General features: G+C 41.0%; 1 protein-coding gene and 1 long non-coding RNA gene across 18 annotated transcripts in view; one reads left to right on the forward strand and one right to left on the reverse strand.

Moving 5' to 3' along the window:
* ZNF385D (zinc finger protein 385D) overlaps positions 1-27,969 on the forward strand; it is a 547,534-nt gene that overhangs the window by 426,479 nt on the left and 93,086 nt on the right. For 10 of the 15 annotated variants that reach the window (XM_083404986.1, XM_083404996.1, XM_083404995.1 and 7 more), the window contains one exon: positions 8,184-8,321. The exons of 3 other annotated variants lie outside the window; for them this stretch is intronic. In XM_083404986.1, coding sequence (XP_083261112.1) covers positions 8,184-8,321 — 138 coding nt within the window. The remainder of the gene's footprint in view (positions 1-8,183; positions 8,322-27,969) is intronic. 2 more of the 15 variants (XM_083404999.1, XM_083404994.1) reach the window with 1 other exon arrangement.
* LOC310660500 overlaps positions 2,959-27,969 on the reverse strand; it is a 133,648-nt gene continuing 108,637 nt past the window's right edge. For 2 of the 3 annotated variants that reach the window (XR_014503443.1, XR_014503444.1), the window contains exons 3-4: positions 19,510-19,553; positions 17,188-17,661 (exon numbers count right to left, since the gene is read on the reverse strand). This is a non-coding gene — a long non-coding RNA (uncharacterized lncRNA). Of the gene's footprint in view, positions 3,434-4,597; positions 4,696-17,187; positions 17,662-19,509; positions 19,554-27,969 lie in introns of those variants that run through there. The other variant, XR_014503442.1, reaches the window with a different exon arrangement.

Raw genomic sequence — 27,969 nt, forward strand, 5'->3', positions numbered from 1 at the left:
GGCCTGTTCCCCCAACCGCAACACGTGCTCTCTTTTAGGGAGAACACGCTTTACCAATTTCTCTGTGGCCGAGGGAGGCCCAGGTTAAACGGGATACCATCCAGAAAACCCCTTTCATGGCATTCAGATGATTGTGCAAAACTCCAGGACTTCTCACTCTTTCTCATTTCACACAGGAAGTCCTTATTTTGTGTCAGATGCTAATATAAGAATATAAGAGCTAGCTGAAAACTGCTGTTTTTGCAGTGGCTGAACTCGCCCCTCTGTTTCAGGAGTGGCTTGTCAAAAGACGGGGTGGCATGTTTTCTGATTCTAAAGTTAAACTGTACAGTGGTACCTCGGGTTAAGTACTTAATTCATTCCGGAGGTCTGTTCTTAACCTGGAACTGTTCTTAACCTGAAGCACCACTTTAGCTAATGGGGCCTCCTGCTGCTGCCACACCACCAGAGTATGATTTCTGTTCTCATCCTGAAGCAAAGTTCTTAACCTGAGGTAATATTTCTGGGTTAGCGGAGTCTGTAACCTGAAGCACCACTGTACCTGAGATGCTCACTGCATTGCCCTCTGGTTTAGGGCTTATGTGACATTAAGGCCCCTTCGGCAGAAACCCTAAGTCCCAAAATCAAGCACACGGACTTTGGAGTTCTAGTAAATAGCAAAGTAGATCCTGCAGGCCCAGAATCTGCCCAGCTCTGAGAGAGAGATATGCCTGAGATGTGTATTAGTCTGCATCTCAAAATTACTTGAAATATTTAAGCATCTTCTCTTCCCACTGGCATGATCCGTGGTTGTTTGAGTTCCTCAAGTGACACATCGTTAGGAACACATTCGTCTTGAGTCCCTTCCTGGTGTGAACTAAATAAAATATGTCTGTATTGTCTACCCTGCAGCGATCATATGTACACAGTGGGAGACAGACATATATAATAGAAGAGAAATTTAGAATTCCAGACCCTGTACAACTCAGTTCGCAAAAAAAATTGAAGAATCGGATACAGATATCCAAGTACAGAATGCCAATAGTGAAGGGTGTGTGTGTGTGTGTGTGTGTGTGTAAATCACTGATTGACTCTTTAGAATTAACGAAAGTAGAGGCTGGATTATTCCCTTATTGTCACTTCCATGTACAGTGGTACCTCAAGTTAAGAACTTAATTCGTTTTGGAGATCCGTTCTTAACCTGAAACTGTTCTTAACCTGAGGTACTACTTCAGGTAATGGGGCCTCCCGCAGCCGCCACACAATTTCTGTTCTCATCCGGAAGCAAAGTTCTTAACCCAAGGTACTATTTCTGGGTTAACAGAGTCTGTAACCTGAAGCGTCTGTAACCCGAGGTACCACTGTATTTAAAATGCTTAAATGTGGTGATTGATATTGACAGTGAAGCAGTTCATGATAGGTGATATAAATGGCGACATACTTTATTAAAATCAGATTGTATTTAGAATACATTATTTACATTATTTGAATGTTAACTATATATATTTGAACTTTTAGTAGGTTCTGTGTTGTAATTTTCATAGTAACATTTCAGAGTGTTTTTCATTTTCATTTTAAATATGAGAAGCAATGGCTGCTTCCCACCTATATTCAGTGCTATTTTTCTAGAAAAAACAGGTGCCAGAGCTCACTATGAACTTCTCCCTTGTTCTATTAGAATGGCGATAGTGCCTGCCTGAGAGTTGCCAGAATTGAGTTCTGGCTGGGGGAAAAACAAAACCCTGCCTATATCACAGATATTTCTATTAGCACTGAATCCACACAGTAGTTGTAAACATTCTGTATCAATCGTAACATATGTAATTTCTGTACCTGCCCTTTCTATGTTTTCTACCCGGCACCCTCTTAAGTTTTTTACTACCATGGCTTCCAAGCACATTTTGAAGGGAGGGAAAGTAATCATTGCAATGACATTTATAGAAAAGCAATTTGGCTACACCTGTGAGAGAAAGTGCTATGGTGGCATTTACATAAGGTCGTTCCATCTCATAGCCATGGAATACAAACAATAGGGTATTCTGAAGATTTATTTATAAAGAATAATTCGGTTGTGTGCTTCTAGTGATAGCAACCTGGATGCTTTTTCAAGTACAATTCAAAGAGCTGATGACATAGTTGAAATGACACCTTTGATACTGTTACTTGCAGGGTGTACCCTGGCAATGTGCTGCTTTAAAGTGACATGCATTCACTGAGAATAAAACCCGAATAAAACTCAAAATGAACCCTGCTGCTGTCTGTAGAATTCAGATAAGATTTATAGAGATATACAAAACATTAATATTACTTCAAATATGCAAAGAAGTTGCCAATCATCTAATGTAGAAAAATGTAATTTATTAAAACTGCTATTAAAGGTAAAGGTAAAGGGACCCCTGACCATTAGGTCCAGTCGTGACCGACTCTGGGGTTGCGGCGCTCATCTCGCTTTATTGGCTGAGGGAACTGGCGTACAGCTTCCGGGTCATGTGGCCAGCATGACTAAGCCACTTCTGGTGAACCAGAGCAGCACACAGAAACACTGTTTACCTTTCCGCCGGAGTGGTACCTATTTATCTACTTGCACTTTGACGTGCTTTTGAACTGCTAGATTGGCAGGAGCAGGGACCGAGCAACAGGAGCTCACCCCATCGTGGGGATTCGAACCGCCAACCTACCGATCGGCAAGCCCTAGTCTCTGTGGTTTAACCCACAGCGCCACCCGCGTCCCAAAACTGCTATTAGTTTCCTAATAGTAATTAGATGGGAGGTGAGTCAGTGTGGTCTAGTCACTAGGGTTATGCTTAGGGAGCTATGATTAGGGAGACCTGGAGGCAAATCTCCAGTCAGCCCTGAAACTCAGCCATGGCCTGTTGCTGGCATCCTTCTGTCTCAAGAGACAATGGAGTGTTCCTTCAGGGGTAAAGTTAAACTGCTGTGTTAGCAGCACTGAAGTGACCTCCCTGGGGCGCATGTGTAGGAAGGTCCTGGGGTGCATGACCCTCCTCTCAGCCTTGCTGATGTGGTCCAAAGCATACAAGGCGTACAAGGCACCATCCAGCTGTCTTAGGGACTCCAACTCTGGATTTGTGTAGGGTTTACTCTTTAGCCTTTTCTTCACCCTATCCTGCAAGGCAGCAGAGGTTTAGGGTCAGAGTTTTCCTTCTCTTGGATGGGCTATCTTCCCAGGTTGCTAAATTTGTATACTGCTCTTCATCTGTAGATCTCAGGGCGGTTCAGAGGATAGAAATACAAGATAAAAAACACAAAATACATAATAAAAACAAGGACAAGACAAACCAATAGCCCCCTTCCCTTGCCCCCTCTCTTTAACGTACCTCAGAGTTCTTGTGAGGATAAAATGTATGTCATCAGCTCACTGGAGCATGGATATATAATACATGAAGTAAAAGTTTTTCAGCATGCCAGTATTGGTGCCAGTGTTGCTAAGATTCTGAAATGAAAAGAAAAGCCAAAGGAACACTGCCAAATCCAATCATAGCAGTGTTGTCCAACACACTGCAGCATTGGAACAGGGTTGCACAGGCAGTATAAGGTAACATGAAAGAGAAATGTCTAAAGGATTTAAAAAAAGGAAACACACACAATAAAGTAGATCCAGAGAAAGAAAAGCATAGGATGAAGATGGACAGACATTTTCCGTAGGGTCAGAATTTGAGTAAGCAGCTTTAAACCATATTTTCCTGGTTTTAGCATCGTGAGAAACTGTGGTTCAGCATTCCACAATATATTTCTCAAAGATAGCCATGTGGCTCAGGAGAGGGTGACAGAATGTGTGCTCCCACAGATTGTTTGCCCCACCTGCTGCTCCTCTCACTGCTGCTCTCTCCTTCCTTCCACCTCACTAAGTGTCAGAGGCGGCCACAGGTATTCCATGGATCATGCTGAGAAAGGGGTAACCTTTCTGAGAGAAAAATTAAGGGCAAGATCACCCAAAGTGCCAGCACCACTTTGCAGCAATGGTGGCAAATTCCTGTAAAGGACCAACCAAGTTTAAAGATCCTTGGGAGCAACCCAGCGCCCCTGGTGGAGAGGAAGCAGCAGTTAGAGGAGTGGGAGGACTGGAAGAAGGACCAACAGTAATGGTGGTTCTGGGAGGCGGTGAATGTTTGCTGTCTAAGGCAAGCCCAGTGTCGTTTCCTGGGTCTGGAGATAGGTGTACCAATGAAGGAGGGGAGGGGTGGAGGGGAGTGCATGGCCACAAATCATGGACAAACATTTTAGATCTGAACCAGATTATGTACTGTGTACAGAGGCATTGGTTCTCAGAGCAGAAAAACTACTTCTGCCACGCTTAGATGGATGCCTGTTACCCCATGACTTTTATTTTCAAGCCAATGAGTTTGCTCTAATAGAAACGGCTTGTAAAATTGGTTTGAAATGGCCGTTTCCCCACTTGTACATGACGAGAGTGCTTGGTGTCTTCCTTTTTGCACCCCTTTGTATAATGATCCTGTGTAGATGTAGCTCTTGGTTTCAGCCAGTTGTGGGTATGGGTAAACGATACTTGTAAATTTAGAAGCTATCCCAATCCATTTAGAAGGTGTATTTCATTACTCTGATTTCATGCAGTGCCTTGGGGGCCAAGGAGGCATACCTGTATATAAATACAAGCCCAGAAGAAGTAGCTCCAGATGTCTTTCCATCCTCAAACATGATGAAAGTAAGTCTTCAATAGCAATAGTCCACATATCTCTGTTGGTAAAACAATGTCAGAGCATAATCAGCAATTCAGAAAACTCAGGTGGACAATCTCAACTTGTTTCCTTGTCCACTCTTGAACTACCTTAGCATCCCTCCCTTTAGACATCAAAAGATACAGCTAGATGAGTGGCTTAATGGTAAAACAGAGTGCTGTTTCTTTAACTTCTCTCAACCAAGGGGCAAGGCTTCTTCAGTCATAAGGTCTGAATAAACATATGAAGGCTCAGTAGGGTTTTGTGTCCTTCTGCTCTCTAAGAACCATCCTGGTTTCTGTATATTTTTATTCTCCCACCTGATTTCCATCAGTCTCCTGACTTGCTACCTTCTTCCATGTATATGTTCCTGTTAACCTTGTATTAGGTATCTTTGCAGTTGAGAACCGAAGCCCCAGGTGAAACACCTGTGGGCCCCACTCCTCCATGACAGGCAGCAGTAATATGCAGTATTTTAAGTCAGTCCATTCAGTTCACAATGTGTATATATTTACATGATTTAACATACACAAGTGAATAATGGCTGGATTTCTTGCTCTGTTGGAAATACAGCAATCTTAGTTCTATGAGTCAACAAAACTGAATCACCTCCTGTGGGCTGTGGCTGTTGTGAGGAACAAAGGGGGGTGGATTGTAAATGACTATGTAGACTAAAATAGTGCTGTAAAATTATTCATATTGGTTTAAGAAGTGCCTTAATTATGTTATATTTATGAAAGCTCAGGTAACAAATTACACCTTTGCTTACAAAGCCATACAAAATTCTGGGTATGTGCAAGTTCAGCCATGGCTTTGGATAAAAGAAGGGAAAACCTGCTGGAACTTAAGCCATCATATTTGGTATTGCAGGAAAGAAAATGCAATGTGACACATTTGGAAGAAACTTTTTTCTGCCTCCTTCTGCCCAATCTGTTCATTGTTGTTGTTGGAGGAATGTTGGCTTGAAATCTAATTCCTTTTTTTGTGTGTCTAATCTCCAGAGGCAAAAATATGAAATTATTCCACTTGTTCTTGGAACTTATCTCAAAACTGCACAAATAGAGCTCCATTTTTTTCTTTGGGAGAAGAAAAAGAGTTGCTTTTTTACAAAGAGAATGAAAAAAATATTGAAAAGAATAATAAAAACAGCTTCTTGGATAGAAAGTGGTTGTTGTGTACCCCAGAACAAAGGATCACACAATTGTTGTGGCCTTGAATACATTGACTTTTGAAAAAAGGAAAGCACCCAAAGAAATAAGTAGGAAATCCCTAGTAAACAGCACAGAGCAAAATGTTCAAAGTGTGTAAGTGCCTAGCAGTTATGAGCAATGATGAAAACCAGTGGGATTTTAGGGAGCAGAGAACTTGGTGGCTCACTTTGAAAATGTTATTTAGCCTATTGCTAAGATTACTGCTTTTAATCTTCCTCAGCAAGGCAAACACTCATTCGAGCAAATGGAGGTTGTGCTAACAAAGCCCTCTAAGTATCACAGTCTCCAACTGTGTAAAAGTGGAAGTTATAAAAATGCAGATTGTTCTTACTAAGAGCAGGACCTAAAATACAATGCTGCATGTATTTGTAGTACACAAACCTCCAACATTTCTCCCATGAAACTAGGGATGTCCTCCTCCTCTTCTTCTACTTATTGTGGTGGAGTATCTTATACTCCACCCATTTGATTGGGTTGCCCCAGCCACTCTGGGAGGCTTCCATTAAAAACTTCCCTATACAAGGCTGCCTATCTCCTTGGCTCAGGGTCGCATAACTCCATAGGCTCCAACATTTCTCCAATGAAAATCGGGACGTCCTAAGGAAAATCGGGACATTCTGGGATCAAATCAGAAACTGGGATGATTTCTATAAATCCGGGGCTGTCCCTGGAAAATAGGGGCACTTGGAGTGTCTGAGACCTCTGTTTCAGAAAAGTCAGGCCTGCCAACTGAAACGAGAGACTGTTTCAACTGAGCAAGAGAGTGAATGTTGTTTGTTCACAGTCTTTTGTTGGCATTGAAAGGGCTGCATGTATCCCACTCAACTGTGAACAGCCTATGAACAGTTTTGCTCCTTTCATGAATACCTCAAAATGCCCAGAATGGATGCATGCTTTGCATGGGAGTGATAAAATGTTCAGGAAAAGCAATCTTTTCCCATATCCATTTTGCCTCAGCCCTATCGACTTTTAGTACTTATTCCCCATTTCACATTGACCATCTATTCACATTCTCTGTGTTCTTGCCCATCATATCCAAGACACAGATGGATTAATAGTTCAGCATTTCAAGAACCTGAATGGTAGATGCTGAACAGATTGTATGTAATAAATAAATGCTAATATATTTTACTCTGTTAGAAAAATATGCAATCCAATATTGAGGGTGTGGACTTTGTTTTTCCATTTGTGAGCATAATCTACATGCTTATGGTTAAAACATGAAGGCTTAACTTGTTGAAATGCCATAATTCAACAGTAAGGGCTTCTCTAATGGATATAGTATTAGCCACAGATAGTTAAAAATGACACTGAGAATGCATTCAAAATTCAAAGAAACAAATATAAATGAACATGTGACTATATAATGTTCAAAAGGAATCTGCTATATTTATATAACTGCATTAAAACATTCATATTGGTTGACTTGTCAACACATAAATCTGTGTTATGCTGTATGGTACTTTATAGTAGTAGAGTTTCCATTGTGATCTCTACTTAATTTTAAGCTAGCTATAAACCAGCTATGTTTGTCTTTTTATAGTGGGAGATTGTTAATCATATTTGCATCAAAGTACAATACCTTTCTTAAAGAATCATACAGTAGAGTCCTTAAGTTGTATTCAAATATAGTACAATAAATATGCAAAGGCAATATGGACACAAAGTCTTGCAGTCATAATGTCAAAAAGCATCACCTCTGCCATCTGCCTTGCAAATATTTCTCTCTCTCCTCCACCCCCACCCCGCAGGATTAGATTAGGAGAATGACAGGGCCTATTCACTGTCATGTAATAGAGTTGAGTAACTCTTGAATTAAAGTTACTCTTCCACAACAAGCATTACAAACTGGGAGATAAATGGGATGCTTCTGACATTTTCCCATAAATGCATTTAAAACAGAGAGAGATGTGTTTTTTCCTCATATGTTGTTGTCTAAACAAAGCTTTGTTAAAGTGTCTTTCAGAGAATGAAATCCTTTTAAGACAAGGAATATTTTGTAGACTTAGAAGTTAGCACATCAAGTAAGGAACTACAGAATGGGATTTATTAGAGGAAATAAACTGGTGTGCAGTTTATCATTGAAGAAAGGATTATGGAAATACCATACAACGTATACGCTTTATTAATGAATGCACAACATTTCATCAGAAAGTACATCCCCTTTTCCAGCTCTTTAGATTACAATTAGATGGAGGAAACAGGCATTCTCATGATACGGATTTTTATTTTTCATTCACTGTATTTCAGAGTTCCAGGAATTTGTGTTCCAACTTTTCTTCCCTTTTCTATATAGTTTCAGAACAAGAACATGCACATCTCTTGGCCACAGTTCTGCAGCTCAGTTTTGTCCAAAAAAATGCCAGGGCTGGCTCTCTGTAGAGAAGATTCAAAAGAGGTAGGGACTAATTTTGGAAGTCTGCTGATTGGAGAAGTAAGTCTGCTTCCTCTGAACAATGTTGTTCTATTTGTAGCTATTAAATAGTCATTGACAGACCCATTTTCCATGAACTTGTCTGAACCTTTTTAAAGCTCGCTGTGGCCATCACAACTTCCTGTGGAAATGAATTCCTCAAATTAATTATTGTCTACATAAAGAAATCAAGCACCCGATCAATAAACCTGCTTATCTGTCAATTGAAGTGGAGGAAATTATTGGTCCTCTTCCATTGTCTTTGATGGCACTTGGTCTGCATGAGGAGCCTAGGGTTAAGACATACTTATGCAGATATTTCAACAGCCTTAGTCTCTACAGTCCTATAAGTAATGGAGTTTTTTTGCCTTGTTGAAAGCAGCACTGCTATAATCAGAGGAAGCTGGAGCTTAGCAGACTCTGCATGCCTGCTTTTAGCTGAATACTCTAGAGCAAGCTACCTTTTTAACAGGATATCATCTCCTGACAATTTACTGCTAATATATATTTATACCCTGCTTTAGAGTGATTTATTCAGTGTGGGAAGAAATAGCCACAGCCAGGTTTTATGTGCTGCACTAATCTGTGTCAAAATAGCTGAACTAAAAGGCCAATGTAGGTCAGAAACGAAAGGGAAAGAATCATAAAACATATTCAGGGATGATGTGACACCTATCAGATCTTTATATTACCAAATAATTAATGATATGTAAAGAGAATGGCTGAAAGTATCTTATTCTTTCACCCTCAAAACTCTAGAATTTGGGACACTGATGAAATTCAGGACAGCCTAAATTTATGGTTTGGAATAGGTAAGAGGAAGCATTCCTTTTATTAGACAAAATTAGCTGCAAAAGAATCTGAGGAACATTGGGATTATAGCGGGATTACAGTGGTACCTCGGGTTACAGACGCTTCAAGTTACAGACTCCGCTAACCCAGAAATAGTACCTCGGGTTAAGAACTTTGCTTCAGGATGAGAACAGAAATCGTGCGGCGGCAGTGGGGGGAGGTCCCATTAGCTAAAGTGGTACCTCAGGTTAAGAACAGTTTCAAGTTAAGAATGGACCTCCAGAACGAATTTAGTTCTCAACCAGAGGCACCACTGTATAGACTCTCGAAGCAAGAAGGGCCAATAAATTTATCCAGTGGGTTAAAGGAAAGGCTAATATTCAGGGCCACTTGTCCATGTGATGTGCAAGAGAAATTCCTTTGAATTACAATATGGTAATCGGTGAGACCTGAACTCTGTCTTTAACACTGAGCACCTCATGCTTGATCATGTGTTCAGTACCAGTTGGTCTAAACAAGACTAATGGTAAAGTGCCTGTGGCAACCCTTCAAAGCCTGTTGAAGGTCTTTTTTTATTATTCAGACAGACAGGCCTTCCCAAAGAGCTGGTACCATCCGTGCCTATGTCAGTTTTGCAAAACAGTAGAATAATGTTTTATAATGTTTTTACAGTATAGGCTTTTCCCATCATCCTTGATTTTATAAAACGGTTGTACTTAATCTTCAATTTTAAAAAAATATGGAGCAAGCATTTTTGCAAATAATAAATATGAGAAGCAATATAGAGTAATATAGTAATATGATGTAGAGTATATAATTATAGTAATATAATACTGTATAGAGTAATTCAATATGAGAATACACACTGTTTTTTAAGTCTTTTTATCCGTAATATGCTAAAAATGGCAGCAGCCCCCTCAAAATAACCTTCTATTTGGAGATCAACTGGAAACTTCAGCATGTTGATTCCATGTGGGAGCCATAATATGAAGCACCAGTTACCGTGTGGATGTTTCACTTTGTGTAGGGGGATTCCTCAAAATTAACATAGTCTGCAGTCCTGAACCAGGGACTCGATGGAACCTCATTCTGAGAATTACACTGTTAAGGGTGCTTTATTTTGTAGCTGTAGCTTGCATAAGTCACCAGTTATAGATTGCCATTGTAACTATAATACTGCAAGGAAGTATTGCCCATAAGAAAGACTTGTGTGTGTTGAGGTTCTGGGAAGGGCTTTCCCATAAATTAATAGCTTTAATCACCATGGTTTATTGTGATGGGAATGAGTGTAGTCTCACTGCAGACTCATGCCCCTCCTCCTCCTCTGCAGGCACAACTGCAAAGAGGTGATAAGAAGCTTAATCTTCTGAGTTTGAGCTAATCAGTTTCATATCGTGTCCAAGCACTTACCTATGGTTTATTGAAGCAAGGCAGTCTCGTAAACCAGGATTCAAAGCTCTCTTTTTCAACCAAATCATGGTCAATAAGAACCAGGTTTTTTTGTTCAGGTAGGTAGCCGTGTTGGTCTGAGGCAATCGAAATAAATATATATATATTTTAAAAATTGTCCAGTAGCAACTAAGTTTGTTCTGGGTATAAGCTTTTCTGGTTCAGTTGATATGGCAAGCTGTGATAAATCCAAAAAGAACACCCCCATGGCTATATTAGAAGAGGAGAGAGAAGAGGAGGACATGATCCCCTGGAATGGGGAAGATCAGGATGGTAAACTATGGTTTATTGTAACACCCAGACATGGATTTACATGTTATAGTTTTAGAGCAAATTGCAGGAACGCTCCCATGACTTGGAAAGCATAATCCCAGAAGTCTAAGTATACCAGAGCTGATGGCTACAGCTGCCTGATTTCATCAGTGTCGCTTATAGCTAAGCTACTGGCAAAGCTTGCTCTTCCATGTATATGGCCTTCCCTCTGAGCAACTTTGTCTATTTTTGAAACAGATATCCAACACCTTTTTAAATATTAATTTAAAATATTGTAGTGACAAGTCAAAGCATGAGAGAAGCTCTGAAAAGCCAGAACTGAAAACTCATGGGAACCAATGGGAGGTTCTTTCCGTTGCCTTAAGCATAACATTATAACTGGCTGCAAAATAGCAAGAGGAGAGAACTTTAAAAAACTGAAATAGACTTGGGAATTGCTCCTGTGGCCTTGTCCCTAACACTGAAGCTAATGAAATAGCTCTTGGTTATGCTTAGCACTCTGTGTACTTTATAGCACCCTTGTACATAGCAGAAGGGACGCGGGTGGCGCTGTGGGTTAAACCACTGAGCCTAGGACTTGCCAATCAGATGGTCGGCGGTTCGAATCCCCACGACGGGGTGAGCTCCTGTTGCTCAGTCCCAGCTCCTGCAAACCTAGCAGTTCAAAAGCATGTCAAAGTGCAAGTAGATAAATAGGTACCACTCTGGCGGGAAGGTAAACGGCATTTTCGTGTGCTGCTCTGGTTTGCCAGAAGCGGCTTAGTCATGCTGGCCACATGACCCGGAAGCTGTACGCTGGCTCCCTCGGCCAATAAAGCGAGATGAGCGCTGCAACCCCAGAGTCTGTCACGACTGGACCTAATGGTCAGGGGTCCCTTTATCTTTTACACAGCAGAACTGCTGACTTGGGGGGGGGAGTGTTTAGTATGTCTTACTAGGAGGTACTACAGCAGGGGAAATGAAACAGGCAAGTTGAGTGCCACCAGCCCTCTCTTCACATCTGCCAGTTAAAACAAAACAAAACAAAATTGTGCATGCAGGAGAAGAGCGTGTGGAGGTGTGAAATGTTTTGCCCAAATAATTCATACACATAATTTGTTACGGTCAGGGATTTGTATTATGTGGATACAGACAGGATACATTTGGTGCAATTTGTTACTGAAATTCAGTACTGGAAATAGTTCATGCATTTGCAGCCAATTCAAATTGCATGCCCAGCCGCACAGCCCCCAAACCCAGCACGGCCGACTATAGAGTGGTAAATGAATGGACGTGACAACTGTCTGGGATTTGAAATGGCCACAACTTTATTGATTCCAGATGTAGGAAGCCTTGGCATAGGCCAGGCATGTCCAAAGTGCGTTTCAGGGGTCTAATCCGGCCTGCCGGTTGGTTTAATCCAGCCCCTGTGGCAGTCTACCTCCTAAAACAACTTCAATCATAAGAAAAGGTCAACAACTTTGGACAGCCCTCATGCATGTTCACTTCATCAAATCTGGTCCTCTTTGAAAAAGGTTTGGGCACTCCTGGCATAGGCATTGGGTGTGTATCCCTCTCAGTCTTCCTGCTGGAGGACTGAGGCATGACAGGGCCTATTTGGGGGTGGATCCATCACAAAACACAGGTTTATGCAGGTGACCCCCAAACACTGAGAGAAGCTCTATGGCACACTAGCCCTATGCAGATGACACTCCCGGTCAACTGTGTGCTGTGCTTGGGGTCAGCTGGGCTAAATAGATGACAGGCGGACCTGCCTCTCTCAGGTCTGCTTGCCCAGCCTCACCCCTCTAGGGCTGCCGTGGATTGGCCCATTTGAATAGATGGGTTTTGGCGGGAACCCGTGAGCTTCCACGGCGGCCGAGGGGGACAGGGGTCCCTTTACCTTTACCTAACAGATGCTGTGCAGTGACAATTGACATGCAATGGTATGTAGAATTTCCCAGTAGACATGCAGTTGTACTAAGCAATTGCCTGTAATTAACAGGTGAATATTAATAGTATTTATTTGGTCTTTGAAAATATCTATCTGATTAGGATTTAATTATGAATTTGAAAGTTGGTAGCTTGTTTCATGTGATATTCTTCCAGAAACCAAACAGTAAAAATTGCCAAGCTTCTGCCCAAAAGCACAAGAGTGGCTCTTTCTTGTAAGCAATGATGAGATCTTTATTCAGACTCATAGCAGTACAGCCTGGGAAAAGAGGAGTTAGAACCTCCTTTCCCAGTGTGCTGATTAAATCAGCCTCCTCTCCATATGTTTATTGTTAAATAATCAGGGATTGGCAGCACTGCATTTAGTGTCATGTATGGTTCGTTCCTTCGTATAAAAAGTTATAATTAAGTACATTAGTGTCCTGTCTATATTGTTCTACTAATTTCTGCCACACTAATATTTTCCTGATACTTGCGGATATGATTTAATATCTAATCCATATGTATAGGGGCATCACACTCATCTTAATAGAAAAAAAGTGATGCAATACTTCTCATTTTAGGCTTTCAGCTGTTTCTTTGGAAGGTGCAAGGCAAGAGAAACAGATGCTTGAACAATGCTTCTTGAAGAAATACAATTTTATAATTTTGAATAAAGAGACGGGGGGGGGTGCTTTTCCAAATTGGGGAGTTGGAAGTTGAGTACGAACACTGAGAGTTAGAGGTTGGGTAGGAATTAGCTGCTTTCTTATTTCTATTGTTCTTGCAGAAAACAGCCTAGACGTTCACGTCTTTAGTTTTGCCTAGAACATATATATTTGCCTTTCTATTGTAGCAGGAAGCTGATTGTCTTTTATTTATGTGCTCCTCTATATGGTTTAATTGTTGGCTGCAAAAGTAGATGTTTACAAATAGAACATTTTAAACGAAGTTCTAAATGAGAGGTTTTAACTTTAGATAGCTGTTCTCCCACAAACTGTGTAAACAGAGGGTTGGGTTCAGAGGTTCCCTTTCTCTGACAGGAGTCGTCCTTTGATGGAAAGATTCCATTCATCAGAGGAAAGGAATGTTTGGATTCCACTCGCTGTAGTCTTTTTACCCCTTCACTAAAATATTACTGTTTTCATCTTTATGTGCTTAGAAATTAGGCAGTGAAAACTTCTGTTCTATTAGCTAAAGCAATTTGTTGTTTAGGGATCTCATCTTAGAGCTTTAAAACTGGTCAATGCATTCTTTTCATAACTCCAGTCCTACAAAGCTCACTGTAACTTTCTGAATGCTAGGAGGGAAATTGCCAAGGTTCGTTTGGACGGAGTGGGAACTGAATGCATACCAAACTAGTTCATTTTGCAAAGAGGTCAATGTGAACTGGAATTAGCTCATTTTTTGACATCTTGAACCAAAGGTGTACCTTGGCAAAGAACTGTATTGGTGCCCCTGCCAAGAAAAAATCACTTTGCCGCAATAGCCACCTTAGAAATTACTACATTTTATGTGATCCAAGTACCCAAAACATCCATGGTGAGGGCAAGGAAGGGTGAAAAGATTTCACACCTGTGTGCCATGGTGTAAGAAGGATTGGAAACTTTCCCCGTGTTTGATCTCACTGCGACAGCAGTGGTGTGACGCCACACACACATACGTAATATGCTACATAGTCTGCTAGGTGATTTTTGCACACACAGCCTGAGCCTGCCTTTTTCAAGGAAAGGCAAGACTATATTATCCTCCCTCAAAACAGACATATTTGATGAAGATTTTGGCTTATTCCCATAGTAGGCAATCCTTCTCCAGCATTTGTTCCTGTACACTTTACTGGACGAGGGAGCCGGTGTTTGGCTGCAGACAGCTTCCGGTTCATGTGGCCAGCATGACTAAGCCGCTTCTGGCGAACCAGAGCAGCGCACGGAAACGCCGTTTACCTGCCCGCCGGAGCAGTACCTATTTATCTACTTGCACTTTGACGTGCTTTCGAACTGCTAGGTTGGCAGGAGCAGGGACCTTGCATCTAAATTTAAATGCATAAGGTATAAAATTTAAACGTTTTTTAAAAAGGTTTTGTTTTGTGCTTTTAAAATTGCTGCTGCTCCAAGTGGTAACAGCAGCAACTGCATTGGGAGGCTGGCCACGATTTTTGGATCCTCCATGATGCCCTGGTGCAAAGGTGCCGGGGGTCTGTGGGGGGTGACATCGAACACAAAAGAGGATGGAGAACTTTCAGAGAACTTACTTATGCAAACTTACTTTTTTTTATCTTGAGGGGGGACAAAAAGAAAAAAATATAGATTCTCTCCTTATCTGGGGGGGGGGGGGAGCGTTCTGGGACATTTCTATGCAACTCAGTTCTAATTAGATTACTTGCCCAGGCCTGCAAAAATGCTGGAGAGGAGAAGATGGATGCAAAACAGTTGTCTAGCTGTGCTGCAGTATTAGTATGGAAGAAGTCTCACACCTAAAAGACACTTTTTGTTCTTTAGACATACCTGTACCGTAGGATTTGATCATGGTGTAAGTCAGGCCTAGGCAAACTCCAGCCCTCCAGATGTTTGGGACTACAATTCCCATCACCCCTTAACACTGGTCCTGTTAGCTAGGGGTGATGGGAATTGTAGTCCCAAACATCTGGAGGGCCGGAGTTTGCCCATGCCTGGTGTAAGTGCTGCATGCAATAACTGGTGTTTCATCCTTTCTTTTTCCTGCAGCTAGAACACGGGTCAAATCTAAGCAGGGACGGTGTTCATATGTGAATTGCTGCTTTTAATTAAGTCTTGACATCATTCTCTACTGGGTACACAGAAATTGCCTCCCCATCAAAAAGCAGCAGCACTTTTCAATAAATTAAAGTTTTATGTCGGCTTCAAATTAAAGAGTCATTTCCAGGAGTGTGGTGCCTTGAAGGCATTGAGAGACTGCAGACTGTTTAGATATGATACTTTGAACTTCTCACGGTTACTTGAGCAGAACATATGCTTGTTGCGTGCTTCAATTAAATAGGCAAAAGCCCAGTTTTTGGGGAGGGAAAGTTTACACAGAAGGAGGTGGTCAGGATTAGCACCAAGTGATGTCACTGTGCAGAGTTGAGAACATCCACTGCTATTTCTGAAAGAAAACTGGGAGGCAACCAATCTAAAATTATGTAGGTCGCATACCTTTTGGAGAAATGTTCCCATGATTTAATGAAGGTTGGGTAAAATTGATCCAATTAGAATTTCCTTGATATTGGGAAATAAAATGCTGAAAACTAATGACAGATAATGACTCTTCGGCTATAGTTGCTCTAGTTCCACAGGGTAGAACAGGGCTGCCTTTCCCCAACTTGGTTTTTTCCACATGCTTTGGACTACAATTCCCATCATTCCTGACAATTGAAGCCAGGCCGCCTTTTCTCCTCTCTATGAAGCTTCATCCCTATTGGTTCGTCTCGCCCTGTATTGTGTACTCCGACCAGCTGTTCCCTTATCTGCACAGGTCCATCTAACTGGAGGCAATGAACATAGCATGCAGAACCTTCTGAATCCATAAACTGTGGCACTTGCCCTTGAATATATTCTAATAAGCATGAAAGTAATCAGGCAATTCAGCTGATAAACCGAATGCCTCATTTAAAAGATGCACATAAAGTACGAAGAAAAAAATGTCCCAAAAAAATGTCATAAATGTCCCTTATTTGTCATGTAAGCTACGCAGAGCTATAAGAACTGCTCTATATTGTGACGCGGGTAGCGCTGTGGGTTAAACCACAGAGCCTAGGACTTGCCGATCAGAAGGTCGGCGGTTCGAATCCCTGTGATGGGGTGAGCTGCTGTTGCTTGGTCCCTGCTCCTGCCAACCTAGCAGTTCGAAAGCATGTCAAGTGCAAGTTGATAAATAGGTACCGCTCCGGCGGGAAGGTAAACGGCGTTTCCATGCGTTGCTCTGGTTCACCAGAAGCGGATTAGTCATGCTGGCCACATGACCTGGAAGCTGTACGCCGGCTCCCTCGGCCAATAAAGCGAGATGAGCGCTGCAACCCCAGAGTTGGCCATGACTGGACCTAATGGTCAGGGGTCTCTTTACCTTTTATATTGTGTCAACGGGCAGCCAAACCATGGCTTATTGTGTGAATGGGACCATACGAGCTCCAGGAGAGATCACAGCTGTTTTGCTCCTCCTCTGCCATTTTGCTGTTTTGCTATAATGAGCTCAGCCATAGTTTGGCTGTGTGTGTTATCCAAATCCAAACTCACACTTCAGCTTTCTGCAGGCTAACCAATAAGCCAAAGCATGGTTCATCTTAGAACAGCACAACAAAGGAACAATATGACAGTGGAGGAGTAAAACACTGATCTCCTTTCCAAGAGCGCAATACTTTCATGTTGTTGCTTAGCAGGGCGTGCAATCCAAGCCAATGTAATTCTTTTTTCTTTGCTTGACTCTTTTGGCAGTATCATAGATTCTTTACTCATTTATTTACCCAAAGGCAACTTAAGGATAAAGTTAGAAAAGTACATTAATATTTTTAAAAAATAGAATTTTAATTTATAAACTGGCAACAGTGCCTCTACTCAACGAATATTTGAAATTTAAATGCAAAGACAGTGTCGCTAAAATATAAGACAATGCGCCTAACCATTTAAATAATTCCTTTCATTTTTAATCGAATTGAATAATTCATTTCAGATTTTAATTACTCTGGAATGTTTCTATTCTCTATGCTACCATTTCCCATGCATGAAGAAAAGAAGAAATATGTCTAATGAAAATAACCTTGGCTGCAATACAGTCCCTCCCCTGTGCAAAACAATGTGCTTACACAAGACTGTGTACCAAAGCAGTGGGGAGCTCGTGGGACCTTGGTTTTGGAATTCCTTCTCTGCACTTGTACTCCTCTTAATGCAGATAATCATAAATGTCTGAATGGAGATATCTTCCAGGCCTGCAAAAGAACAGAGGATTGATCTAAAGAGGGATTTGTATCTTGTGTATTATTAGGATTGTTTGAATCTCAGTAATCTTGGATTCTGTTCTGAAGAAAAACCAGTGTTTCATAAACTAGTGAATTGCATTTTACTTGGGTATCTAGGTGTTTTTTTTTGAGGGATGTGTGTGTCTGTTTTAGTTGTGGGTTGTGTTTTGCCTGTTCTTTGAGGGGGGGGGGTTCTGAGCACCACCAGTTTTTCTTCTGTGAAACTGATATTTTGTGCTGCCCACAACACTTTTATGAAAAATCCAGACCAGCTCTTGGGCCTGAAAAATACCTGCATTAAGTCAGCTTTTAAAACCTCCTGAATTGGGACATCCTGATTCAGATGTTGATATCTCCCCACAGTGATGAGATCAAAAAAGTGGAGAAATTGAACAAGCCAACACAACCCGAGGCTCCCCTTGAATATTGTGATGGAGAACAAGATAAGATCCCAACTATAGCAAGCATACATCTAAGATTACTTTTCCCACCATCTCCTACTTGACACTTTGGTTATTAGCTGAAGTGGACGTTATCTCCAAGTTCGTCTGTGGTGGAGATCACTTGACTCCATAATAAAGTTTTTTCTCCAATTTCAGTCCCAGATGACAGTTTCTTGTAAACTGACAAACTAAACCCAGTGTACCATCTGGTACCAACCTGTAGGACAAGCCATTAACAACACTGTCCATTGCAAATTTGGCCTAGTTGGGTTTGTATATTTTTCTCACCACAAATTATTCTTTACAGAATAATGTTAATTAGTAAGTGATAGATAGAAAGATTGCCAGGGACAGCCCATTAATTCCATTTACCTTAATAGCACTTAGATCTTAGCTTGCTGTACAGCTGTATTCAGACTGGATTATAAATGTAATTTTTTGCATCATTAACTTGCCTGATTAATCTTAGACAGCAAAAGCATAATTATAGAAATACGAGACTTTCAGCATGCTGGTTTGAAGATCTGGGTTTTTCCCTTGTTTGCATCAATGTAAGTGCTGTCGATGAGAAGAGAAGCCAGATACTCTTTCTTTCTTAACAATTAACCTGCATCGTGTACCAGTCATTTCTCATTTTTGTGCCCCTCCCTCCATGGCAGCATACCATGTCCAGCTTTTAACAAGTGCAATTACAGGGTATTTGTATAGTAATTGACCACCATTAGCAATATGTTCATGCTGTTCAAGGAGCATTAATGCAACAGCAAGTTGTACATTTCTTAGTACGTCGCGTGTTCTCTAATTGTAATTTTCTGGTTGTTGGATGTGAGATAATCAATCTGGGTTCTTCTGAATGCTGCGTATATGATCTACCCCTGAGCTAGTGCCTTCTCAATAATTTAAGATGCTCCAGTTGGAATGATCTGAAGACCTGTTCAGACTGCTAGGCCACAGCATGTGGGGAGGGTAGGCTTAATCTATCTTTCTCAAGCTGATCTCCCTGCAAAAAATACCCCTCCATCACATTGCAATCAGTGGCAGAATTAGGAAAGTGTGACTGCTGTGGAACCTCGGAGGTGCTACAACTATTATTTAGAATGGAGTGTGAGAGGTGGGGGTGAATTTTGGTGTTGTCCACTGTGTTGTTGACATTTGAGACCCCAAGCTCCTCCACTGCTACAATGAGACCTGGTCAGGGTGGGAGGAAGGTCCTATTTCACCAGTAGGGATTACCCCCCCTCCAGTTGCTTGCATTGCAAATCTGATCCCTCCCATACCTTTACTTAAAGAAAGAAAACCCCAAATTACTTTTTTAGCTACCTATGTTAGTAAAACACAGTGCTGTTTTTCTAGAAAAAGAGGTACCGCAACTCACCAAGAATGCTTCCCTTGTTCTCTTATGATGGCAATGGCGCCCACCTAAGAGAAAAAAAAAGCCCTGGTAAAACATAGTCTGATCCTGAAGTTATGGAGTACTTGAAATCATGGTTACATTCAGGCATAATAGGAAACCATGGTTTTCCAAGATGTTGCTAGACCACAAATCCCAGCGTCTCTGACCATTGGCCATGCTGGTTAGGGCTGATGGGAGTTATAGTCCAGCAGCATGTTGAGGGCCACAGGTAAGCAATCGTCCCTTCAATATATGCATGAGCTGTGTCAAGCCTAGAGCTCACACACTTCCCCTTCCTTCCTCTCTTCTTCCTGCAAGGCTCTATTTGAAACTAGCCACTGTTCTCCTTGGGATATCTCAGCTTGCGATATTCATATCATATCACAGCATGATATGAAACCATAGTGTGACCATGGGTTGTTCTCACTAACAACAGAAGAAGTAAAGTGGAGCTATATGATGGATATTGAAAACTTGGGTGACAATTCTAGCAAAATTACAGTAGCTTATACCAGTTCTTGTGGCACCATAGCCATTGTGCACTACTTTTCTAAAACTCTACTTTGAAAAAAGCTTCTTGGTTGTGTAAATGTTCATTAGATTCTGGATTCGTTATTTGGGCTAACCTGTGAGAATATGTGAGCAGCATATGCCTGGTGAGAATGGGATGGGAAGATCCACATAATGACAGCGTGCTGTGCTGAGACTGACACTGATAGCGCCATTCTGCAGAATTATAATAGGATGCTCAGAGCAGCATAGTTTCCTGTCCAGTTCCAAAATCTCTCTATACTGAAAAGCACAACCTATATATGTTGCACATATACCGAATTCCCACACTGCCCTGTGGAGGGCAGCTGTTTTGTTTTTGTTTTCCAAAAGTAAAACCTAACATGTTACTACAGTGGTACCTCGGGTTACAGATGCTTCAGATTACAGACTCCGCTAACCCAGAAATAGTGCTTCAGGTTAAGAACTTTGCTTCAGGATAAGAACAGAAATTGTGCTCCGGCGGCGCGGCAGCAGCAGGAGGCCCCATTAGCTAAAGTAGCGCTTCAGGTTAAGAACAGTTTCAGGTTAAGTAGGGACCTCCGGAACGAATTAAGTACTTAACCCGAGGTACCACTGTACTTTAAAATATTTCACAACAGGCTATAAACCCATTCTTAGCTAACTGGTTGTAGCAGACAAGGGATCTGATTGACCCCACATCCTTGCATTTGTAAACACAGTAATAATTATGGAAAGTGCAGTCTGACACCATAGAGTAGACTACACAAACAGAGCCTGCATGACATGTTAGGAATCTTCAGTTCTAATGTTTTATGTTGAAACAGAAAAACAGAAACATGTTTATTTTGCCAGAGCTCCCCCAGCCTCTTGGCCCTGTTTACACTATTATTGCGGTTTGATTATGAAAAGGTCATGGGGGGGCTGGTTCAGTCCAATTTTTTGTGTTGAATAAATCCTTGATGGTTTTATTGCTGTACTGAACCTCCTTTGCAGTTCAGATGAGTTTGTCTCTCCAGGAAACTGTATGCTCTTAACAGCATTAGAAATGCTGCAAACTGATCCCTGGGGTTTCACAATAAATTTTGCTTGTTTGCATTGTTGCTGGTCTTTGGCTTCGCATGCAGGCAACCAAAGTGCAATTCACCTTCAGTCATAAGCTACATAGAATTCCAAGGCATGGACAATCAGATTTCTTTCCCAGCTGATTGAAAAACATGATAAAATGATCTAATACGTTATATTTGAAGGATGCTTTGGGGAAGAGCAGAGGAGGAGGAGGAAGAGCAATAGAGTGCATTTTCAGTAGTGAAACTTGTTCAGAATGGAATATTGAAGGAAATGCTTCCATGATATGAAATACAAACCTATGTTTTATGTGAGGGACATACAATCCATTCTGCGTCCCAACATTTCCCCTGTGGTGCCATTCATGTGCACCACATAGAGTACTTACAGATGTATACCAAAACCTTTGAAACTTTGTGCCATGCATTTTTTTCCACCTTTGAGTCATGGTGTTGAAAAAGCAGGTAGAAATGTTTATTCATCACTCAGAATTCTAAAACCTGGGCTCATCCAATGAAATAACCAGGGCATCTGTGGATTCAGGACAGACAAAATGAAGTACTTTCTTCAGAAAAATTCCTACATTGCTCCCTAGTTGTGATCCTGAAGCGCACTGGGAGACAGGGAGGGAGGTCAGGTGATGCTGCAAACAGAGAGACTGCCTTAAATAGGGATCAAGCCCTGCCTGCCTCTTCAGATCACCTTTGGAATGAACCAATCAGAGCCAAGGATTTTCTCGCTCTTGCCTCTCTTGCCCAACAGCTCACAAACGTGTCCAGTCTTTTAGGCACCATTTAGGCCTTTTGGCTGAATGTTCCTACGGCTGATTGAACTGTTATAGGTGCTGTGTGGCTTCTACTTCATAGTGGGCAGAGAGAATGGAAGGATGCTATTTAAGCCCCTTACCATATTGAACCTTATTAATTACAAGGAGACTGAAGAGTGGCAAACATGTTGCAACAGAAGCAGCATGGTTCTGCTAGATAAATAGGTTATCAATAGGTTTTTAATTGAAGGAGAACTTTTGTTGAGTTTGAAATGGATTAGGAGTTTGTGACTGAACAGATCTCGGATACAAGCACAGAATCAAAGCCTTATGCTATCTTTTCATTATTCACCCTTGCTAACTATCACATTTTGTATTTTTTTCTTTCGCTAAGAAGAGAGATAGTATCTTCTTTCTTTAAATGTCAGTTCAGATTTCTGTTGCTTTAATTCACTCTGCTCTCTGTTTCTCAGGGTGTGTGTGTGTGTGTGTGTGTATATATATATATATATATATATATATATATATATATATAAACTGAATGTATAGGACTTTAGAAGCATTGGGTCCAATTCTGCTTCTTATAGAAACCACATATTGCCTGATTTCATTTGTCTCCCTGATAATTTTTGGCATTTAATGGGCACCTAACATAGTTTTTAGAGCAAATTTTTGGAAACAAGTTGTTATGTAGGATTTCAGGAGACATCACTCAACATCAGCTTCTTCAAAGGTGTATACTGTTCACACAGTACTGGACACACACATGCTTTAAAATATATATGTATACAAAAATTGTATAAATACAAGGAATGTGCAACAGCCACAAGATTCACCTAATATTGGCATCAATAGTGATGCTGATATTGTGATGAAAGGCAGTATATTAATGAAAATAAATACATAAATAAACAAACAATACCTTTATTGTCATTGTACAACCTGTGTACAATGAAATTAAATGAGCCTCCCTTCCCGCCCAAACACTCAGTCTCTTATCAAACAACACACTACCTCGCAAGTCAATTTTGCTATGTTATTTTCCATTCAACAGCTCACGGATAGAAGCTATTTTTTAGCCTGATGGTACGGCTGAATATACTTCTATATCTCCTGCCTGAGGGTAGAAGATTAAACAGGTGATGGCCAGGGTGTGAGTCATCCCTGAGAATTTTTCTCGCTCTCCTAAGGCAACGATCCCTTGCGATGTCATCTAGCAGACTCAAGGGACAGCCCATGATATCATGTGCTGTATTCACCACCCTCTGCAGAGACTTTCTATCCATGGCAGTCAGGCCAGCATACCACACTGTGATACAATATGAAAGGACACTTTCTATTATGGACCGGCAAAAGGAGTTCATCAGTTGTTGTTTAACATTATTCTTTCGCAAGACCCTGAGGAAATGGAGTCTTTGTTGGGCCACCTGAGTTAAGTTGATTTTCCAAGTGAGGTCCTCACTAAGGTAAACTCCCAGGAATTTAAAGGAGGAGACTCTATCCACACAGCCCCCCCCCCCAATATACAACAGGGCAGGTTCCCCTCTCTTCCTCCGGAAGTCCAACACCATCTCCTTTGTCTTACTAATATTTAGTAAATAAAACAATAAATAAAACAATGAATTTGGAATGGCTCTGATTTTTCAGTTTGATTAGTTATTTGGATCTGAAGAAGTTCTGTAAAAGCCAAAACCCTGTCCTTCCCACATTGACTATAATGGGGAACCTAAAACTGACTGTAGCTCTTTTCCTTCTTCTCATAAGTGGATGAAATTTGCAGGCAAATTTGCAGCTCCTCCAGAGTGGATTAAGTCTGCCAAATTCCATTAAGATAAGATTCAACCAGGATTGTGTGTATGTGTGTATGGTTTCTGCCAGAATTTGATGCAGTTGCAAGCATGGTTGCCAATTCTGAGGAGATGAAGCAGCTTGCTGCCTTTCAGAATATCAGTTAAAGTGATCATTTCACAAGGACAGGCTTATCTGAAGCTCTGTCCCCCACTCAACTAAAGGGGGCAGGGATCTTTCATCTCTGAAGTGGGTGAAATTTGTCGGCACGGAAGTCCATCTTCAGTGGATTATGCCTGCCAAATTGTAGGCAGATCTTCCCAAAGGCTTTCATGAAGGAATCTTTAGAATGGTTTCTTAAAAAACGAAAAAGTATAGCACTTTTTTTTTATTTAGAATGCTTTTTTTAATGGAATATGATTTAGAATCACAGAACGGTAGAGTTGGAAGGTACCACAAGGGTTATGTAGTCCAACCCCTGCAATGCAGGAATCTTTTGCCCAACATAGGACTTGAACCTACAACCCTGAGATTAAAAGTCTACTGAGCTATCCTGGCTTCATGGCTGCTCCATCTGAGGGGAGAAAGCTCCCCAACTTTCAAAATGAGGGCAGAACATTGTGGGATGGATGAAATAAAAATCACTTAACCACCTGTAGTGTTTTGTGGGCACTCAGTCTGAAAACTGGTAACATGAGAGAGGTGCCCCGAGGTAAGTGGGTCATAGTAGGCTATCAATGACCAACACAACTGGGAGCTTACTTAAGGGATAAGGAGGCTTAGCTGAGTGGTTAAAAAGTGAAGGGAGAACAATTTAATAATAACTTTACTAACAATGTTGGACAGCCAGTATTCAGTGTAATGAATCTGTAAGTACACTACGATGGAAGACAGGAGGAACAAGTAATATAAAGCCAGGAGAAAAGATGTTGGAACTAAATGCATGCAGCAAAAGAGGTATGGAAAATCTAAGAGAAGTTTAAAACAAATGGAATAAAAAGTAACAATTAAAGCAGATGTTTGTTGAAAAACAGAAAGGGGTTAGTATGAAAAGGAGCAAATAAATCACAAGAAGCTGTACAACTGAACAGAGGGGGAGAAAAGGCAGAATGTCTCTACTCTCTTAAATTTTGCAAACATCCCTCCTACAAATCACTGTGATTGCAGTGCCCTGGGAATATAATTCACTGTGATTAAAACACAGACCTGTCCATCAAAATGAAATATCCCTCTACTTCTCTCCACTCCACCTCCTCTCCACTAGAACTTAGTACCTTTTCCTAGTCAGCTTGGTTGGTTATTTTTTGGGGTTTTTTTTTGGTGTGTGTGTGTTTTAATAAAACAAGATGCATTGTTCACTCTATTTTAAATGGCAGGTTGCTGTGTTCTTTTCGACACCCAAGTCCAGGCATAGGCAAACTCAGCCCTCCAGATGTTTTTGGGACTATAACTCCCATGATCCCTAGCTAACAGGACCAGTGGTCAGGGATGATGGGAATTAAAAAACATCTGGAGAGCCGAGTTTGCCTATGCCTGCCCAAGTCCATAGAGTGATTCAGGAAATTAGGCGGTCTTTGATCCACCTTGTGATGCCTTGTGAACCACACAATCCAACCTGGGACTGTAGAAACCTCACCTGAATCACCCCCAATCACCTCATAATCTAGGCTGAACGCAGAGTCAGCAAACACTTCTGTTCATGCTACCTGAAGTAGATGGCAGTGACACTGAAAAGAGCCAGGATCTTGCAGTCACAGACAATATTTTGTTTCACTGTTCCTCTAATGGTGTGATGGAGAAGCAAGAGCTTCAAGGCACATTCTTCAATCAGCAGAGTTCCCAGCACAGGGAAGGATGAGACAGTATGAGCTACATTGTAAAGAGTTTTATGTTCTAGCTACGCAGAACAGAAAAGACATCCTCTCTCTATGAAAGCAGAGAGCAACCGAACAAAGGAACAAAGGAAACAGGAAACCACTAAGTCGCATCCCATCTCCTCTCCCATGAGACTGCAAGGTTGCTAGAATGTAAACAGAGTCCTGTGACTCCACGCAGCTTCACAGTGATAACAGAAACTAACACAACTTGCCTCCACCTAATGCCTGTCTCACTTCTGACACCACAGGCTGTTCTCGTGGGGTGCAACATTGGGACTGATTTACTTGTGAACAGTCCAACATGCATAGGTTAATATGTGGTCAATTTCCCAGAGGTTAAGGTGTATTTGAGGGAGGTGGTAAAGTGTATTTTGGGTGTTACTTCAGTTGTATTTTGCAGTAAGTCTATGATGCTATAAATAAATATGGTATGGTATGGTATGGTGGTATACGCTTCTTCCTCCTCCCCATCATATGTTGGGAAATAATCAGACACAGTTTTTTAATGATTGGCAGGTGCTACTATTGTTTTATGGTGTTTTGTTATTTGGGTGGTGTTGTTGTTTTTTACTTCAATTATGTATTGTGTTTTCTCTACTGGAAGCTGTCTTGTGAAGACATGACCCTAAAAGGTAGCCTAGAAAACTTTTAAACAAAAAACCCCCCTGAAGACTAATCCCATCTGGCCTATTGATTGGCATCATTGTTTAAATACTCTGTGCTGGCTGTATTTTACATTTCCATCGTTTCTTTGCAATAATGGCACAGTATTTTGTTAGTGTTGTATGAATCATGATAGGCATAGGTGCTAGGAGGACCTCCCCCCCCCCAAAAAAAAATCAGTTTATAGCAATATTTAGATAATCACATTTCTGAAGTAGCTGTGTACATAGTAAATGGTCCCTGAAGACCTTTAGTCATTCACAGGAATATTCCCTGTAGGGCCCAGTTGTACAGAAATTAATAAAGTCCATACAGCAAGTTCTATGTCTGGCAAAGATACTGTATTAGTTTGCCATGAATGATTAAAGGCAGTACTGTCATTAAAAGCCAATTACTGCATTTGGTCTAGCTCTAGGAAGATCTTTCACATGTAAAGCATCCTACTGGGAACTGTTATGTAATGATCATTACCCTTCGCAGCTTTTTGTTCCGAAATTCACAATAAACTTGAAAACATTCATGACACATTAATTATTATTTCAATCTCTTATTTTTTTGCCCGTCCAAGTAAGCATAGAATTTGCTTGTTTGGGAGCCAGTTTCTGGGGAATTCTGATGTGTTGGACGAAATCCAATCGTCATACCTTTGATGTTTTGTTGCATGTGTGTGTAACAGAATATGCCCCATCGTACCGTTTAATTGGCATCTACAGTAAGTTACCCTTTGAAGTAAGCAGCCAAACAGCATAGGCATGCGCAAGATAATTAAGTGTTGGAGAGTAAATGTATGTGATCATGATCGCACCCACACTGGTTGATGTTTTCCTTTGACTAGTGCTATTACTGTGTCACTACAGGTAGAGGGATGCCTGAATTAGTGTGGCCACTGGAACATGGCCAAAAAGAGTAAATGCAAGAAAAGAGTACCGAGGAGAACATGGATTTGCACAGTGTAGGGAACTTCTTCAAACAGAGGGTTGCCTTCTGACAGCACTTCAAACAGAGGACACTGTAAAGCAGGACCCTTAGTCACCTTAATTTTAATGCTTACGCATTTTTTTAAAAAAATAATAAAAATAGAAATAAAAAACAGCAACTCCCTGCAGTTGAAGTATTAGCACATCATGGAGAAACATTCATGTTCATCCGCTTGTCTGCTGCACTGGTGTTACAGGGAGTAACTCTAATGGAAGGAGATATTCAAAAATAGCGACCCCCCAAAAAAACTTCAGCTTGAAGTGGTAGAACCAGCATTCTGTCCCCTCGTTTTTCTGAACACAAGGAGCACTTTTCTCATTCGCAAATTTATTCCCCCCCCCTCCTGTTTTCATGTTGATTTAGTTGATGGTTCAGGTGTGGTTGTGAGCATGGGAATGAATAGGTGTGTTACCCAAAGTACAAAATGTTAACATTTAATGTAATAATTTAAAAGCATACAAGAAAGTGGTTTTGAAAATTAGGAAAGAATTTTTGATGATGTAGTGATATGATAATTTAAGTACCTCTAAAACGCCATTTTCATGAAGGGCATCTGCTTGGTTTATCACAAGGCTTCAGCTACTAAGAGCTTTAATATGAAAAAGTTGAACACTACAGAGTTTGAGGTGGCTTTGTAGGTACGGAAGGGGTGGGGAGATTGATTGCCTTCACAAAAAGAGGAACATTTAAGACACCAGCTGCTCATTATGTTGCTTTATCTATAGATGACAGATTTTTTTTCTTGGCTGAATTTGATGGCTTCAAACATACGTATTTCTATCTCAAATGTGT

Source organism: Podarcis tiliguerta, assembly GCF_965153285.1.
Source record: "Podarcis tiliguerta genome assembly, chromosome: 12".
NCBI lineage: Eukaryota > Metazoa > Chordata > Lepidosauria > Squamata > Lacertidae > Podarcis > Podarcis tiliguerta.